The following is a 16179-nucleotide window of genomic DNA, read 5'->3' as shown; positions in this document are numbered from 1 at the left end:
CAGTAGTTCAGGACCAAATACCAAATTGAGATTTAAAAGCCAATTAATGGCTGGGCGTGTGGTAGCTCACGCCTTTAATCCCAGCACTTTGGGAGGGTGAGGCAGGCAGATCACAAGGTCAAGAGATCAAGACCATCCTGGCCAACATGGTGAAACCCTGTCTCTACTAAAAATAGGAAAATTAGCTGGGCGTGGTGGCACACATCTGTAGTCACAGCTACTTGGAAGGCTGAGGCAGGAGAATTGCTTGAACCCGGGAGGTGGAGGTTGCAGTGAGCTGAGATTGCGCCACTGCACTCCAGTCTGGCGGCAGATTGAGACTGTCTCAAAAAAACAAATTTGCGATTCAGAATATTCACAGTCGGTACTAGCTCTTTTATTGGTTAGAAAGTTGATGATGCAAAAAAAGAGAAGACATTTATTTCAAGATTTTAAATGATGGTGGCTTATACCATACCACTTTAATGAAAACGCTTCTAAAAACAATAAAGTGCCTAATTTTAAAAGTCAGCCATTTAAAAAATCCAAAAAGCAAAAATTTCAATATTTTTCCAAAAGATGAATTTGCTTTTGACATCACTTATATCTTTGGTGCATGATAGACATTAAATGAGAGTGCATAGCATTTTAGTGATTTATGAAAAGGTGTTGATAATTAAAAGAATCACCCATAATGTGTTAGTCACGGTCTTCAGAGGAAAGCAATGGTATACTCAAATGTGTTTAATTGAAAATAATTTAATAAAGGACTCTGTATAGTGGTATGGGCAGGGTGTTTTCTATTACTACCTTTTATGAGTAAGATCTTTCTAACTGAGCATTATCACAGTGAGCATTCTCTCTGGCCTTTTCTTTCACGTTTTCCTTAACTCCTTAGTAGAAATGTCGAGGGCATTATGATGAGTACATAATGCTAATGAGATAAATGAAAAGCTAATGATCTTCTCATTTGTCTCTTCTTGATATACTAATACAGTGCTTCTCAACTCTTTTCACACCAAGGCAAACTTGGAAACTGGGGAAATGGATGAGGCTTCCAATTCCAGTCTGCCCCACCTCCCAGGTTGAGAAGATTAATTTCTTGGCACAACCAACTAATTGGGAAATTCTGTTCCAGGTCCATTTCTTACTTTAACGTTCTTAAAATACAGTAGTCCCCCCTTATCTGTGTTTTTACTTTCTGCAGTTTCAGTTACTCAGAGTCAACTGCAGTCCAAAAATATTCAATGGAAAAATTCCATTAGAAAAATTCATGTTTTAAATTGCATGCTGTTCTGCGTAGTGTGATGAAATCTCACACCGTCCTGCTCCATCCCACCCAGGACATGAATCATTCCTTTGTCCAGCATATTCATGCTGCATAGACTACCCACGCTGTTAGTCACTTAGCAGCCATCTTGGTTATTAGTTCTACTGTCCCTGTATGGCAGTGCTTATGTTCAAGTAATCCTTATTTTACTTCACAGTGGCCCCAAAGCATAAGAGCAGTGATGCTGGCATTTCAGACATACCAAAGAGAAACCATAAACCGCTTTCTTCAAGTGAAAAGGTGAAAGTTCCCGACTTAATAAGGAAATAAAAAAATTGTGTGCTGATGTTACTAAGACGCATGAAATTATGAAGGAAAAGGAAATTCATGCATAGTATATGTAGGGTTAGGTACTATTCTGGTTATACATGTCTACTGGGGGTCTTGAAATGTGTCTTCTGAAGATAAGGGAGGGGTTACTGTAATGTCTTCACATAACAGATTTTTACAATTATTGACACGCATGTTAGTTTCCATCTCATCTCCAAAAATTACTCCCACATATTCTCTATCCTCTCAGCCACTCACCAGACTCCTCAGTGAACTGACTTTATTTGAGTAAAACATCTTATGAGGAATATTCCTTTACTTCTGAAATCTCAAGTTTGGGACTCTCTGATACCTTTTTTCAGTGTCCACCCTATCTATCCTTTATTTATACCCCTCACTAACCAACTAATTGCCTTTTTTTTTCTTACTAGAAACTGCCAGTAAAATGCATAGTTCCTTGCTCCTCTTCATTCAATCAATATCAGTTATGAATACCACCCACCAAACTGAGACTTGAATCCCTGAGGCTAGTTTAAACTTTGCCTTCTTCCTCAATTACACATTTACTCAGTTACCCTAGGCTTCATGGATCTGCTCTTACAGTCTTTCTCATCCATTTCTCCTTTCCACTCTCTCCGTGCCTGATTTAGTTCTGCCCTTCTCCCAGGTTTCTTTAGTAAACTGTAGAATGACACTGTGCCTTCTATCTTTTCTCCCTAAATTACAAAATGTTTCTTTAGTTATTAGAATAGTTAATGCTTCCTTTCCATTCTAGATTTTAAACTTTAAATGCTCATGAGTGGTTTATTTACCTTCCAGGATTAGGACTTAAAAGATAAATTGACTTAGTAATATAGGAACTTTAAAAAGACTGGCACTTTATAGTTTATTGGGTGCAACTGTAAAAACTTGTCACAGCCATGCCATGTTGTAATTAAGTTTCTGTTATTTTTGAAGTGCTACAAGAGGTTCTGAGTCATAGATTGGATAATAAAATGTTAGAGAAAACATTTATGTGCTTAGGTAAATACTGTGTTTAGATGGAATATTCTTTAAAACTCTTCTTGCTAAATAAGTTAATCTTTTGATCTCCTCCCGCCCGGTCCCCCCCACCCCAGATTTTCTTTTCCTGATTATGATAAAATGAAACTTTTCATATGGTTTCCTTTGTGTTCAGTGCCTCATTACTTAGCCCTGTAGCGTTAATGAGGCCAAGGACATTGGTTTGATTTCCCAATGAACCAGTAACTTCTGATCGTCTGTAGTCACAGGCTGTCCTTCAAACATGGCCTACCATTTCATAAATGTTAGTTATGAAGGAAACAGACAAGGGGAGTCAGAATGGCCCCGTGGCAATTTGTTATAAAACAAGTTAAGGCACATGCCCTCCTGGAAGTGGCTCAGGAGTTTCATCTTCCCTTATATACAAATTACTCAGCAGTTATTTTATTTCCATAATTTGGTATGGCTTACACCTCTATGGCCCTCAGCAGTGTTAGTTTCGAAAACATTCCATCTTCCTCAGGTCTTTGAGCTGGATGGCTTACTGAATTTACCAAGAGACAGTGTGTTGCGATGAAAATAACATGGTTTTTGGAATCAGACCTTTTGCTCTGCTACCATCACTGATTAGTTGTGTGCCCTTGGTTAAATTTCTTAATCTCCAAGTTTCTATTTCTTCCTTTGAAAAAACATCTACTTTATACAGTTGTAAGAATTAAGTAGAATAATGTACATAGGGCACTAAGAACATAGTACTTGCGTAATGAATGTCAAAGTTCTCTACTTGTTTTTTATGATACATAAATAAATCTAATCAATTGGTTAGGGAAGTTTTCATATGGCTACCATTTATTTAATCCTTACTTGGTGCCAAGCATGCTGTGCAGTGTTTTATATATATTATCTCTATTCCTCATGATAATCTCACAAGGTTATTTACAATTATCATTTCCTTTAAGATGAGGAAACTGAGATAAGTTGCTGCCATCTGTAATGCATGGTTCTTACCTGAGCACAGTTCCCAGTAAACCGGAGACACAGCACTATCTCTAGGGAAGTAGTTTTTAAGCATTGCAGTTTAATAATTACCTGGAGGTGGGGAGGGAGTGTTTGTTAAAAAGATTCCAAGGGCTCATCTACAAGGATTCTGAGTCCAGAGGGGACCCAGGAAAATGCAATTTTAACCAGCTGTCCATGTCATTTTTATGCAATCGGTCCTTTGGAGGACACTTGGATAAATATCAGTCTACGAAAGACACCTTAATTTGGTTAATTTACTCTATAGCCCAGGATTTAAACTGCAGTAGTAGGAGGAGTTTCAGAGACAGGCTAGCAATTGTGGGGTAAAGAGGAATTTGCATAAGTAAGCAACAGTCTGCCCATTCTCAACTCTTCCTCATCACCTCAAGAGGCTTTTCCTCCGGTGATAACTCCATAGGCTATCTGCAGTTGATGTATTTAAATTAATCTTTTTTGATCCAAGCTCAATTTAACTGTATCAACAGCAAACAGAAGAGGAGGGGCAGAGTTGGGACTCCTAGAGGTTAACTCGAGCCATGGCCCTGTGGAACTGGCGCAAGCTGTAATTGCTTGCAACCTAAATTTTATTATCTATAAATGAGGATGGCATTCATTTTATAAAGTTATTGTAAGGACTACCACACTTCATAGCACATGGTAGGTATTTGTAAATGTTAGCTATTGTTATTTTTTTTTTATTTTTGGGTGAGATGTCAAACATGATAACATATATGAGACTCTCTAAATCAGCTCTCACACTAGGAAATACTTTTCCCCAAAGCCATCTTTTGAAAAATGTGGTGAAAGCTATGGACTGGTGCTGTCCAATGAAAATATAATGTGAAGCACATATGTAATTTTACTTTTTTTTTTTTTAGAGACAGGATCTTGCTTTGTCACCCAGGCTGGAGTGCAAAGGCAAGATCATAGTTCATTGCAGCCTCGAACTTCTGGGCTCAGCAATATGAATAGCTGGGACCTGGGACTACAGGCGTATGCCCAGCTAATTTTTTTGAATTTTTTGTAGAGATGGGTCTTGCTATGTTGCCCAGGGTAACCTCAAACTCCTGCCCTCAAGCCATCCTCTCACCTCAGCCTCCCAAAGGCTGATTATAGGTGTCAGCCACTGCACCCTGCTCACATAAGTAATTTTAAATTATCTAGTAGCCACATTTTTTTAAAAAAGGTGAAATTAATTTTAATCAAATCTTATTATTATTACTTTTTTTTTTTGGATGTGGAGTCTTGCTCTGTTGCCCAGGCTGGAGTGCAGTGGCACAGTCTCAGCTCACTGCAATCTCCACCTCCCAGGTTCAAGTGATTCTCCTGCCTCAGCCTCCCAAGTAGCTGGGATAACAGGCATGCACCACCGCCCAGCTAATTTTTGTATTTTTAGTAGAGACAGGGTTTCACCATGTTGGTCAGGCTGATCTCGAACTACTGCCCTCAGCTGATCCACCCGCGTCAGCCTCCCAAAGTGTTGGGATTATAGGCGTGAGCCACCGAGCCGGGTCATAATCATGTATCATTTAACCAAACGTAAAATATGATGATTTCAGCATATAATCAATATAAAAATTATTGAGGCATTTTACATTTTTTTTCATACCAAGTCTTCGAAATCCAGTGTGCATTTTATACTTTCAATGTATTTCAATTTGGGCATTACATTTTCAACGTTAAAGTGAAATGTAGTCCTACATTTCACTTCACTTCAGTCCTTAAATGTAGTGCTTAAAAGAAATGTTAACGGCCTGGCGCGGTGGCTTACGCCCCTAATCCCAGCACTTTGGGGGGCCGAGGCAGGTTGGTCACGTGAGGTCAGGAGTTCGAGATCAGGCTGGCCAACATGGTGAAACCCCATCTCTACTAAAAATACAAAAAATTGGCCGGGCTTGGTGGCGCACGCCTGTAATCCCAGCTACTCAGGAGGCTGAGGCAGGGGAATCGCTTGAACCCGGGAGGTGGAGGTTGCAATGGGCCGAGATCGCACCACTGACTCCAGCCTGGGAGACAGAGCAAGATTCCGTCTCAAAAAAAAAAAAAAAAAGTAAAGAAATGTTACTCTGCTTCAGTTTTAAATGTTAAATTACTTAAAATTACGTAAAACAAAAAAATTCATGGTCTCAGTTACGGTAGCTACATTCCAACTGTTTGATAGCCACATGTGGCCAGTGGCTACCGTTAGGGAAAGAGCAGCTTTGGATCTTCACCTTTAGAATTTTGCTTGCACTTCCGGGGGCCGGGGGCCTCACAAACCTCATTAAGTTCATCCTTGCTTTATATGCTCCTTGGTTAAGAATTGTCCTTTTCACGTTTTATAAGCCAATTCATAGTGTAAGAGTCTAGTTACTTTCCGTATGTTCACTGAACATTATTCAAGTTTTCTGATGAATGAATTCCTCAGGCGTATCAAGCAACCCTATAGAAGGCTGGAAGGTGGACTATTGATTTGGATTTAGAAAAATAAACTGAAGATACAGTGGTTGAATCACTTCTGGCCGCTGTTAATCACTGTCTTCTGGTGTGATGGACACGGGTAACTTCCATCTGTTAGGGTTACCGGTTTTCATCTTCCTGACAGGTAAACTTCTGGGTCTGCACTTTTCAGAGCATGTAAAGCTCTTTCAAAAATAAATAAATAAATAAATAAATAAACGCAGGCAGTAACCGCTGAACTTGCATAGATAGAGATTTATCCAAAGTCCCCTTCTATTTTTAGGCAGAACAACTGCTTGCCAATTCAAATTTCTGGAGAGAAAAATGCACCCACTACAAAACGGACGCGCGGAGCCTTAGACCTTTGCCAGGTGGCGCTCAAAATCCGCTAAGACTACTCCCACCGAAACTAGCGCAATTGTCTTTCCGCAGCTGCTTCAGCCAGCCCCAGCAAGCCGGTGCGCCCGGCTCCGCCGCCGCCTTCCCCGCCCTCGCGCGGTTCTGCTAGGAAGGGCCCAGAGGCGTGACCGGGAGCGGAGGGGCGTGTCCCGGGCCGGGGGTGGGGCGAGGGAGAGCCAGGAGGCGGAAGTTCCCGCGGGCGGTGGGGACGGCGCCCGCACCGCGAGTCACTTGTCAGCCCTTGTCTGAGGCGGAGGCAGCTCCGCGCCGGACCCGAGGTGAGTGGCGGCCGGCCGGCGATGCGCCTCTCGGATCTCCGGAGGGAAGAGGGAAAGAACCGGCCGCTGTGCGCCGAGCGCGAGGAGGGAAGCCAGGTTGGGGACGAGGAGGGAGCGCTCCTCGCGCAGGGATGGCTCCTCAGGTGCTTTCTGGGCGCGGAGCGGTTGAGGTGGGAGAGCGGCTTGGGAAAAGGAGTGCCTGGGAAAGGGCAGCGCTGGAGTCCGCGTGAGCACAGAGGGCGAGCCCTGGGGTCCCCGCAGCCTGGGCCGACCAGGACCAGCGTAGCGGAGACGGGGACGCGGGAGGGCGCCCGGGGGTAGTGAGGGCAGGCGAGGACTGGCTCCCTGGCACTGCCGCTCCCACCCACACGGCTGCCGGCGTCGCCGGGCACCACCGTGGCGTCTGGGTGCCCCGTTCTGCGCCAGGCTCTTGGAGGGTAGGAAGCGGGACTCAACGAAAAAGGCGCGTTAGTTTTTCTTTGCTCTCAGGCTACTGAGAAGCATTTATTTCTCTCCCAGATATTTACAGTTTTGTGTAACCTGTTTGGAGAAAACTTCTGCGCGTCCAGAAATAAAGCTTGTTTAAAAAACACATCTGTCATGAACACGAGTTTTGTTAACACTTGAGTACTTGTTGGGGCTTTTGTAAGACTGTGCCTTCGGTGCGTTTGACAATAAGTGGAAAAAGGAAGGGCGTGTGGACAGGGCAGAGCTTGGAAAGAAAATTCGTGGCGGCGCTGGGCAGGGCAGATTTAGGGTGTGATCGCCAGATCCTATCCCAAGTCCGCCTTCCTGACGGGGAGGACGTCTGAACCCGCCTGCCACGGAAACGGCCCGTTCGGTAGCCTTATTTGGCAAACAAGGCTAGGCGTGAATCGCTCCTGGAAAACTGTCCTGTCGGCTGCTTTCATCCTGTGCCTGTGGCTTTAGTTCTTCAGCTCTACCTACATTCTCTCTCTATTGCGGGGAAAGAGAATCTCAAGATATTTCTCTTTAATTTCAGGCCTTTTTTTGGTCACTCTCTGTAGTTCATCTTGAGTTCTCCTCCCCCCCCCACCCTCACTAAAGGAGCTGAGATACAAGTATGGGAAATACCAAGCTTCCTTCCCTAGTACTAGAGCAAAGACATTGTTTAGACTTTTCCTAAAAGAAAATCCGTAACTATACAGAAATTCCAACCTTTTCTACGTGTTTGAAAGAGTATGCTGCTATTTCCTGCCAGCTTGGTATTTGAGGAAGGGCTTGGGCACTAATAACCAGATGGAGGAGTCTTGGAAAGGCCAATAAAAATATTGCCATTGCTTGGGGCACAGACTGTTTTAAGCCAAATGAATTCCAAATGAAGCTAGCAGAAGAAGGAACTAGAAATGAACGAACAGTGACTAAAAATGAAATGACACTGGTTTTGTAGTGTGGCTGTGACCTTGCCAGTGCTAGGAATTTTAATAACAAATGAGAGAAGTTAGAAAGGGAATTCCCAAGTAAAGGGAAGTTGCATGTACATGGGTTGATAATGTAAATGAAATATATTTTCTCGTAGGGAAGAATGGGGTCAGAGGAAGTTGAGCCTAACTTTCATATTCTTCCCCAGACACAAGTTAAAAATTAATAAAGGAGGGCAGGTTGGCTGTGAAATATCAGTGGTTTTACACGCTTCTGATTTGTATTGTGTCAATATCAGGACAGTCCTTCTATTAGATTTTCTGAAAATCTTCTCTTTTTATAGCGGGAAAGCAATTGAATGATGTGTGGCTCATTATTAGCTTCCCACTAGTAGTTTTTCACCTATATATACAGTTTGACTTCCGGTTTGGCCTTTGGATCTTTTTTAGTGCTCTGTGCCTGTTACTTCAATGCTTGAGTAATGTGTTGTTGCCTTGTAGTTCAGTATACTACCACGCCAGTAGAAAAGCTGTTTCGGTTTCTGATACAATTTTCTGTAATTTTTATTTTCCCTGACATAATTTTTCTTTAAAAGCCAGGTTTATTTGAAAGTTTTGCCCCATTTTCCCTTTGTGAGAAGAAGGAATGTTTGCTTTAAATATACCTATGGCTCAAATATCTACATCCTATGAATTTGGGGTGATGGGCTAGAAATTTGAATGGGTTAAAAAAATTTTAAGACAGGTAATATTAGGTGGTGATTTGGTTGAATAGCTTAGATTTTTCCAAGGAAGCATGTTTTTAAAATTATAAAATTACATATCTGTTATGTTTTTAATATTTCTTAAAGAGAGAGAATTATTGTTTCTTAGTATTCCATTAAAACAAAATAAAACTTCATTCCTCTCCTGCCATTATAACAACCAATAGGAAACTCGAAGTTTTTTTTTTTTTTTTTTTTTTTTTGCTTTTTAAAAATTATATGAAAGTGCTACTAGGAGAGTCATCACGCACACACAGCAAAAGAGGCAAAAGAAAGCACCGAAGCACTGGTTCTTTTCTAAACTGCCAATTCCATTTGAATGCATTAAGGTTAACCCTGCACTTCTGCCGTATTTAGTCATAATCTTATTCACAGAGTAGCAAATGCTTACTCTCTGCCTGGTGAGGTGTGTGTATAAAACAAAAAGCAGATTGTGACTGACATATCACTGTACTAGAGTATTGCCTATCTTTGACTATCTGAAGGAAAAGTAGATATCACTTTAAGTGTGGAAAATACCATGTCCCTATAGGAGGAAATACAAGTTGTAGTTCTTGATTGGAGAGAATAGTTTTGTGCATTGAAAAACAGCTTCTCATTGTAAATAATTTAGTATTTGGAAAGCATGAATGGGAGCCTACTGGTTTGCAGTCTCTTTCACATGTTGGAGTAACTTAGAATTTAAGTAAGTGCGGTTGAAAGACTCTTGTCAATTGCAGACACAAGAATACATGAAGTGGAGGGAAGGAGAAAATCATTTTGAATTCAACCTGAAATAAAATCTTGCTACATTAGTGAAGTATTGTAAAGTACTTTGAGTTAAAGTTTGCAGGCAAGAAGCTGCAAAATTGGATTGTAGCAAGTTGTGAAACAGGTTAAGTATGTAGAAATGTATTCTGATACGGAATTTTTAGACCATGGAAATTGCCATGAGTGTAGAAATTTTATATTAGCTCACAGATTGCTGTTCTTAAAGTGAAATTAATGTAGAACTTAATTGAGACTTATTTTCTATATCCTCTCAGCCCCCCAACAAAATACTAAACATAATTTATGTTCTAGGGTTTCAAGTAAATTTGCTAATCATCTGATTTTCTTTCACAGCATATTTCATTTTCTGTCATTGGACTTTGAGCCATTAGAACCATGAGCAACTACAGTGTGTCACTTGTTGGCCCAGCTCCTTGGGGTTTCCGGCTGCAAGGCGGCAAGGATTTCAACATGCCTCTGACAATCTCTAGTGTAAGTAAACTTTACAGATTTTGTTATAGATGTTCATTCAGTGCTTAGTCCTCGGGCTGAGTTGTTTAGTTCTCCGTTGACCTGTGCTCTACTTACTGTCATTGTTCCTGGGATGTGATCTTGGCAAATTTGGTTATCCATAATAAAGGATGAGGGGAGTGGATTTAGCAAGGATAACTGATTTCAATTTAACTTCTTTTCTGTTTTCCCCCATGTTATCAATAATACAATGGAAAAAGCATTTAACTAGGAACAGACTGTAAATTTTTGAGCTGTCCCTAATTTGGGGAATTCTCTGAATCTTAGTTTTTTCATATATAATTTTCGAAGGTCGTGCTATGGGATTTTAATAATCTCTTTCAGTTCCAAAAGCTGTTTATTAAAAACTGTTGATCAAAATTGTATAAAATGATTGTTTTGGAATTATTTCTTCAGCTCACTTTCTAGTGGAGGTGATAGCCAACGGTAAGTTGGCCAAAAGCTACTTACCCTTGAAGAGGAAATGAAGGACTTAGAGCTCCAACTAGATAGTCAGCCTATGAATAATTGAGATTTGTCTTTTTACCTCATGGATTTAGTTTGAATGTATTCTGTGTATATATTTTAAGGATGTGTTTTCATGATGATGATGATAGCACTAATGAGAGGAGTAATTACAGCTTCTATTTATTGAGACTTGACTGGATGTCAGGTACTGTTTCACTTTCATCACCAGTAGGTAATTATTACTATTAATTACTTATATAAGTTTCTAAAAGGTTTGTTTTTGCAGATTCACATAAATATGAATTTCCACTCTTCTTTTACTCAAATGGTAGCATATTATACACACTGTTTTTTTTTTTTTTTGAGATGAAGTTTTGCTGTGTTGCCCAGGCTGGAGTGTAATGACTTAATCTCGGGTCACCACAACTTCTACCTCCCGGGTTCAAGCAGTTCTCCTGCCTCAGCCTCCTGAGTAGCTGCGATTACAGGCATGTGCCACCACACCTGGCTAATTTTGTATTTTTGATAGAGACAAGGTTTCTCTATGTTGGTCAGGCTGGTCTCGAACTCCCGACCTCAGGTAATCTGCCCACCTCGGCCTCCCAAAGTGCTAGGATTACAGGCGTGAGCCACCACACCTGGCCCACACTGTTTTATACTTTGCTTTTTTTGCAATAATTCACCCTGGAGATCATTCTCTATTAATATATAAGGAGGTGTGCGTGTGTTTTTAAACAACTGTATAGTTTTCTTTTATAGGGAAAGTGACATTTAACCAATCCCCTACTGAAGAGTATTTATGTCATTTCCATATTACTGTTACAGTGGTGCAGTGAATACCAAATATAAGTACATACATATATATGTGAATATATGTATCTATATCATTTTGAAAGGTTGTGCCAATTTACACTTTTGTGCAATGCATGAAAATACTATTTTCGTGCCAGTCTTACCAACAAACTTTTGGATTTTTATCAAGTGTTATGAATGCATCATCTCATTTAATTACCATGCCAACCTACAAAATAGTGATATTATTCCCATTGTATATAACTGTGCTGTGAGCTCACATGGCTGGTATGGAAGAGCTGGCTTTCCAGCAGTTATGCTGTGCTGCCTCTTTAATAATTCACTTTACCTTAAATTTAGTTAGGTTGTTTCTATAATCAGGTATTTAGAAGATTGTCATTTTGGTTAATAATATACATGTATGTATAAATCTATATACACACACATACTTCTGCATCTTATATGTGTATCCAACTTCATTTTGAAAGATTAAAAATAAGTTTTTAATGCCTAACTATCCTCATTAAAATACTGGAGATCCCATTTTACTAATGGAGTTTCCTTTGTTTCTTGGCTGTGGATTTTTTGAAGATATCTTTAATTTATCATCAATTTCTGCCTTGATTTCAGTTAATTAGATTTTATAAGGAAATATGTATGTATAATCCAGCCTGCAAGTTTTAACACCTTTCATGGTTGGATGAAATTTTAAATGTAAAGCATCCATGCGAAAATGTGTCATGTGATTTATTCCTGTTTGAGTGAGTTGGTATTTTATTTCTTCTACTGATGATCTATTATGGGAACAGAAGCAATCTTTGAGTATTATTGGTTTTTATGTTTTGTTAGCATTTTATATTTTAAATATTCTACTTTAGTTATCTAAATCAAGTTATTATTTAGTTTAAATGCTTACTTTTTAGCAGAAAAAAAGTTCAGAAACAAATTGACACCTAAATGAGCCAAACTTAATTATCACTTTGTTGTGTGGTAATAGAAATGCAAATAGAGTATGTATGTGAATTTTGTGGTACCGTGCCTTTAAAAAAGTTTCATGTGCTTCAGTTTCCTGGCAGACAGTTTGAGGTACTAGCTCCATGTTGTGATGCTGATACAACAGAACACTGTGTACATACATACGTGCCCTCCCCTGGCACAGAAGAAATGCTTTCCTTGTGTAGACAGAGTGCTAATTAAAGGATTTTGAACATACTGATTAAAAGAGACTATGGTAACAAAGCTGCTGAGTTATTTCTGTTCTCTTACAAAAGTCTCTGCCATCTACTGTGACCTTTTTGGGCCTTGTGCAGTGGGGCATGCAATTCTTTCTGGACTGGAGAGGATTGGAAGGGGAGGGGGAGGAGAGAAGGGAATGTTGGCTCAATTGGGCTGCTAGGCTCTTGGCCTTTCATTGTAGTTATTTTTAACCCCTTGTGTGGTTTAAATATACCTGGTATCATTGCCTAATAAAGGTTTGTGTTTAATAACTAATTTATATTGTGGTAAGATTGTTACTGTTATAAATTTTTAACTTACTCTCATCTTAATTAGTTCTTTGGTTATACTTTTTCTGCCTTAATTATGTAAAATTACTGGGATATTACTGGTCATTGGGTTCTTTAATTAATAGTATCAAGAAACAATTAAAACCTGAAAGTGTGCTTAAAACATGTAATTTAATGATTCACTTACTTTGATAATGCATATGAAATTCCTAGCAAGGTCTGGCAGTCTCTCAATTATCTTTTATAATAATATTATAAACTTTAAAAAGAAAACTATTTAGAGACTTAAAACATTAAGTATTTAACCCCCATAGTTGTAGGGAACATAGCAGTTATGTTTTTTTTTTTTTTTTTTTGTCCATTAAAATTAAGAAAGGAAAAAAAAATCAGAAGTTTGTACTTAGCTAGGAATCTGCATCTTTAGAGTTCAAAACTACAATTTGTCCTCTGATTAGGTATCATTATGTTGAACTCCAAAGGGTCATTTACATTCCTTTGTAACATTGGAGCTCTGGTGTATGGAATTGTGTTTTGAGATAAATAAGCCACTAGCAGGGACTTGAACATTCCATTTTCTTTAGATTTTGTTGTATCAGCATGTGAATATGCTGAATACAACTTGTGTCCTAAAACATTACAAGCTATAACATTTTCACTTTGTACTCAAATTTCTTCATCATCTATATTGTATGAATTTTGTGTACTGTTTTGTGGGTGGATTTCTAAGATAAGATTGGCAGTTCCTACTAGCTTTTTAAAAAGGTCCTCAGGTTGCTGTAGCTGGATGATCACATGTCGTTTAATTTCCGATCCTTAAAATGGAGATCCTTAAAATGGAGTGCCGGCTACATAAGTTTGCAGACTGTCTTTTTATGACCCTGTATTTATGGAATTGCCCTGAAGCCATGGAATGTGAGGATGGGTTTCATTGTAGCAGTGTGGGTTTGTTGAGTTTTGCCAGTGTATTTTATAACAAGAAATAGGAGACTTGTTGGATAATTCAAGGCTATATTTTGGCCAGTTGATACTCTTCATGATGGAATTATAAGAAAGATTATATATTTGTGAGTAACATCTTTTAAGTTGTTATATCCTAAAGTTGAAATACTCTGCTGTGTGTTACTTTCTCATTATGTTTGGTCTCTTTTCTTCACTGTCAATGTTTGGATTACCTGAAGATGGTCTCCCAATTCTCTGTAAACACATTTTAGATGTTTCTTTAAGAGATAAGAATTAGGTCAAACTTTTTAACATCTAAATAACAATGACTTTGATTCTCAAGAGTTAGGGGAGGATAAATTGTTATAAGCTTGGACAAAATTCTAATTGGATTTGAAAAGCAGAAGAAACTAATCATTGCTTGGATTATGGAGCCCTGTTTGGGAGTCTAACACAGAACAAAGAAAGACAGAATTGTGAAACACTTTGCTGTGAATTCATTGATTCAGTAGTTATAGTAATACTTCCTAGAAGCCACTGAAGAAGATACAAAGTGGGGAGTACAAAGGTTGGATGGAAAAGAAATAAGCACAGTGCTATAGAACTAGACAGTGTTGTAAGACCTGTCACAAGTGAATATTCTATGAAATGACAGATTCTGATAAGTGTTTCTCAGTTTCAGTGGGTGTAAATCTATTGTTCATGGGGGTTGGTTTCCTCTAGGAGAAGTTAATTGAACTGATGCTCAAAGGATGAAATTTAAACACCTCAAAGTCAGCATTTCTCCGTGTTGTCCAGTGCATAGTGAAGATGAAGACTTTTCTTGCCATCGCTTGACTCCAAGTAAAGCTGTGAATATAGTTGAGTGATTCTCCAGACCTGCCAGCTGCAGAGTTTCCCTCCTAGAGGAAGACAGAAAGACTTTCAGTCCTTTCAAGCTGAAATGAGAGAGCCATCCTACCTTGAATAAATGGGCCCATTGTTAATTTTAAGCTCGAGTATTTTCTTTTATATTCCCTTCCAGCTACCCTGTCATTATGCCAAGTTAGAAAATTAGTTTGTATGACTATATGATGTATATTTCATATGTGTGTTCACTTTGCTTTAAAAATATTAATTACTTTTTGTGTGAGGTTCAGAGACCTGTCTTTTCCCATGTGGTAGTTTTATATGTTTTGTGGTCACAAATGCTAGGAATCTCAATATAATTCTGGATAAATTTTTCTGCTCTATGATTTGTAAAGAAATGAAAATCTTGTATTTTTTAAATTGAAAATTAGTAGTTTTAGAAAATAGGGGCTTATTTGATTTTAGTAAATGTTGGGCATTTTGAAAAGTTATTAAGAGAAATGTTACTGGTAGGCAGGACTTTTGTATCTTGATGGAGAAAACCGCTGTAGGGTTAGGATAAAATAAGACTAGCAGGCTGGGTGCAGTGGCTCACACCTGTAATCTCAGCATTTGGGGAGGACAAGGTGGGAGGATTACTTGATACCAAGAGTTCAAGGTTACAGTGAGCTGTAATCATGCCATTGTACTCCAGTGTGTGTGACAGAACCAGACCCTGTCTCAAAAAAAAAAAAAAAAGAAAAAAGAAAAAAAAACAGCACTTTAGACCTTGGGAAAGAACGTTTTCATATAACCTATTCATCTACTCATGAGTTAGGTATATCTACCTACTTAAATTAAGAATAGATGGACAATAGATAATGTACAGCTATATATTGGAATGACCTGGATTTAAATATTAGCTTGAAAATCAGTTCATTAATTTGAGCTTCTGATTTTCTTTGATGTATGGGAATGCTTTGTAAATTAAAAATTATATAGGTAGATATGATTGTTATTAATAATTTGGAGCCTATGAGCTTTCAATTTTTTTTAGAATTTTTGAGGCAAAGAGCTTTTCTTTATGATAGTTGCTAGTCACACTACATTTGAATACACAGTTGAGCAGTGGTCTTTCTCTGTGACATCCTGTTAGCAGTAGTTCTTACCCAGATTCCCCTGTACCACAGGACCAGTTATGTCTTTTTCCCTCAGTTACAACTGTATGGAGGACAAATCAGTTATTATTAAGTTATTTCTAGAAGCAAACGTTGCTTTAGACAAAAAAGGAGTTATTACTTTGACATCTTATGAGAGATAATTATGTTTCAGCTTTGGTAGATGAGACTCTAGGCCTTTATTTCAGTATCTGAGATGCAAAATATATTGAGTATTTGATATAAAATTTGACAAAACTAGATATTAGCATGTGAAATAACATGTGGATCTATTTGCAAATAAATGACCTAATGGGAATGAAAAGAGAAAACACTAAATAACTAAAGAGCAGTGACCATAGTGTCT

The 16179-nt window shown here is 38.7% G+C and overlaps 1 protein-coding gene across 8 annotated transcripts in view; it reads left to right on the top strand.

Moving 5' to 3' along the window:
- Window positions 1-6583: 6583 nt before the first annotated feature.
- The window catches only part of PDLIM5 (PDZ and LIM domain 5), a 212876-nt gene continuing 203280 nt past the window's right edge, over window positions 6584-16179 (top strand). For all 8 annotated transcript variants that reach the window (XM_025384628.1, XM_025384629.1, XM_025384626.1 and 5 more), the window contains exons 1-2: window positions 6584-6717; window positions 9968-10105. Coding sequence is in view for 6 of the 8 variants with exons in the window: in XM_025384626.1 (XP_025240411.1) it covers window positions 10010-10105 (96 nt within the window). In the remaining 2 variants the exon portion in view is untranslated. The remainder of the gene's footprint in view (window positions 6718-9967; window positions 10106-16179) is intronic.

The sequence above is a fragment of the Theropithecus gelada genome, chromosome 5 (assembly GCF_003255815.1).
Source record: "Theropithecus gelada isolate Dixy chromosome 5, Tgel_1.0, whole genome shotgun sequence".
Lineage (NCBI taxonomy): Eukaryota > Metazoa > Chordata > Mammalia > Primates > Cercopithecidae > Theropithecus > Theropithecus gelada.
This window is presented reverse-complemented; position numbering and strand designations above follow the sequence as displayed.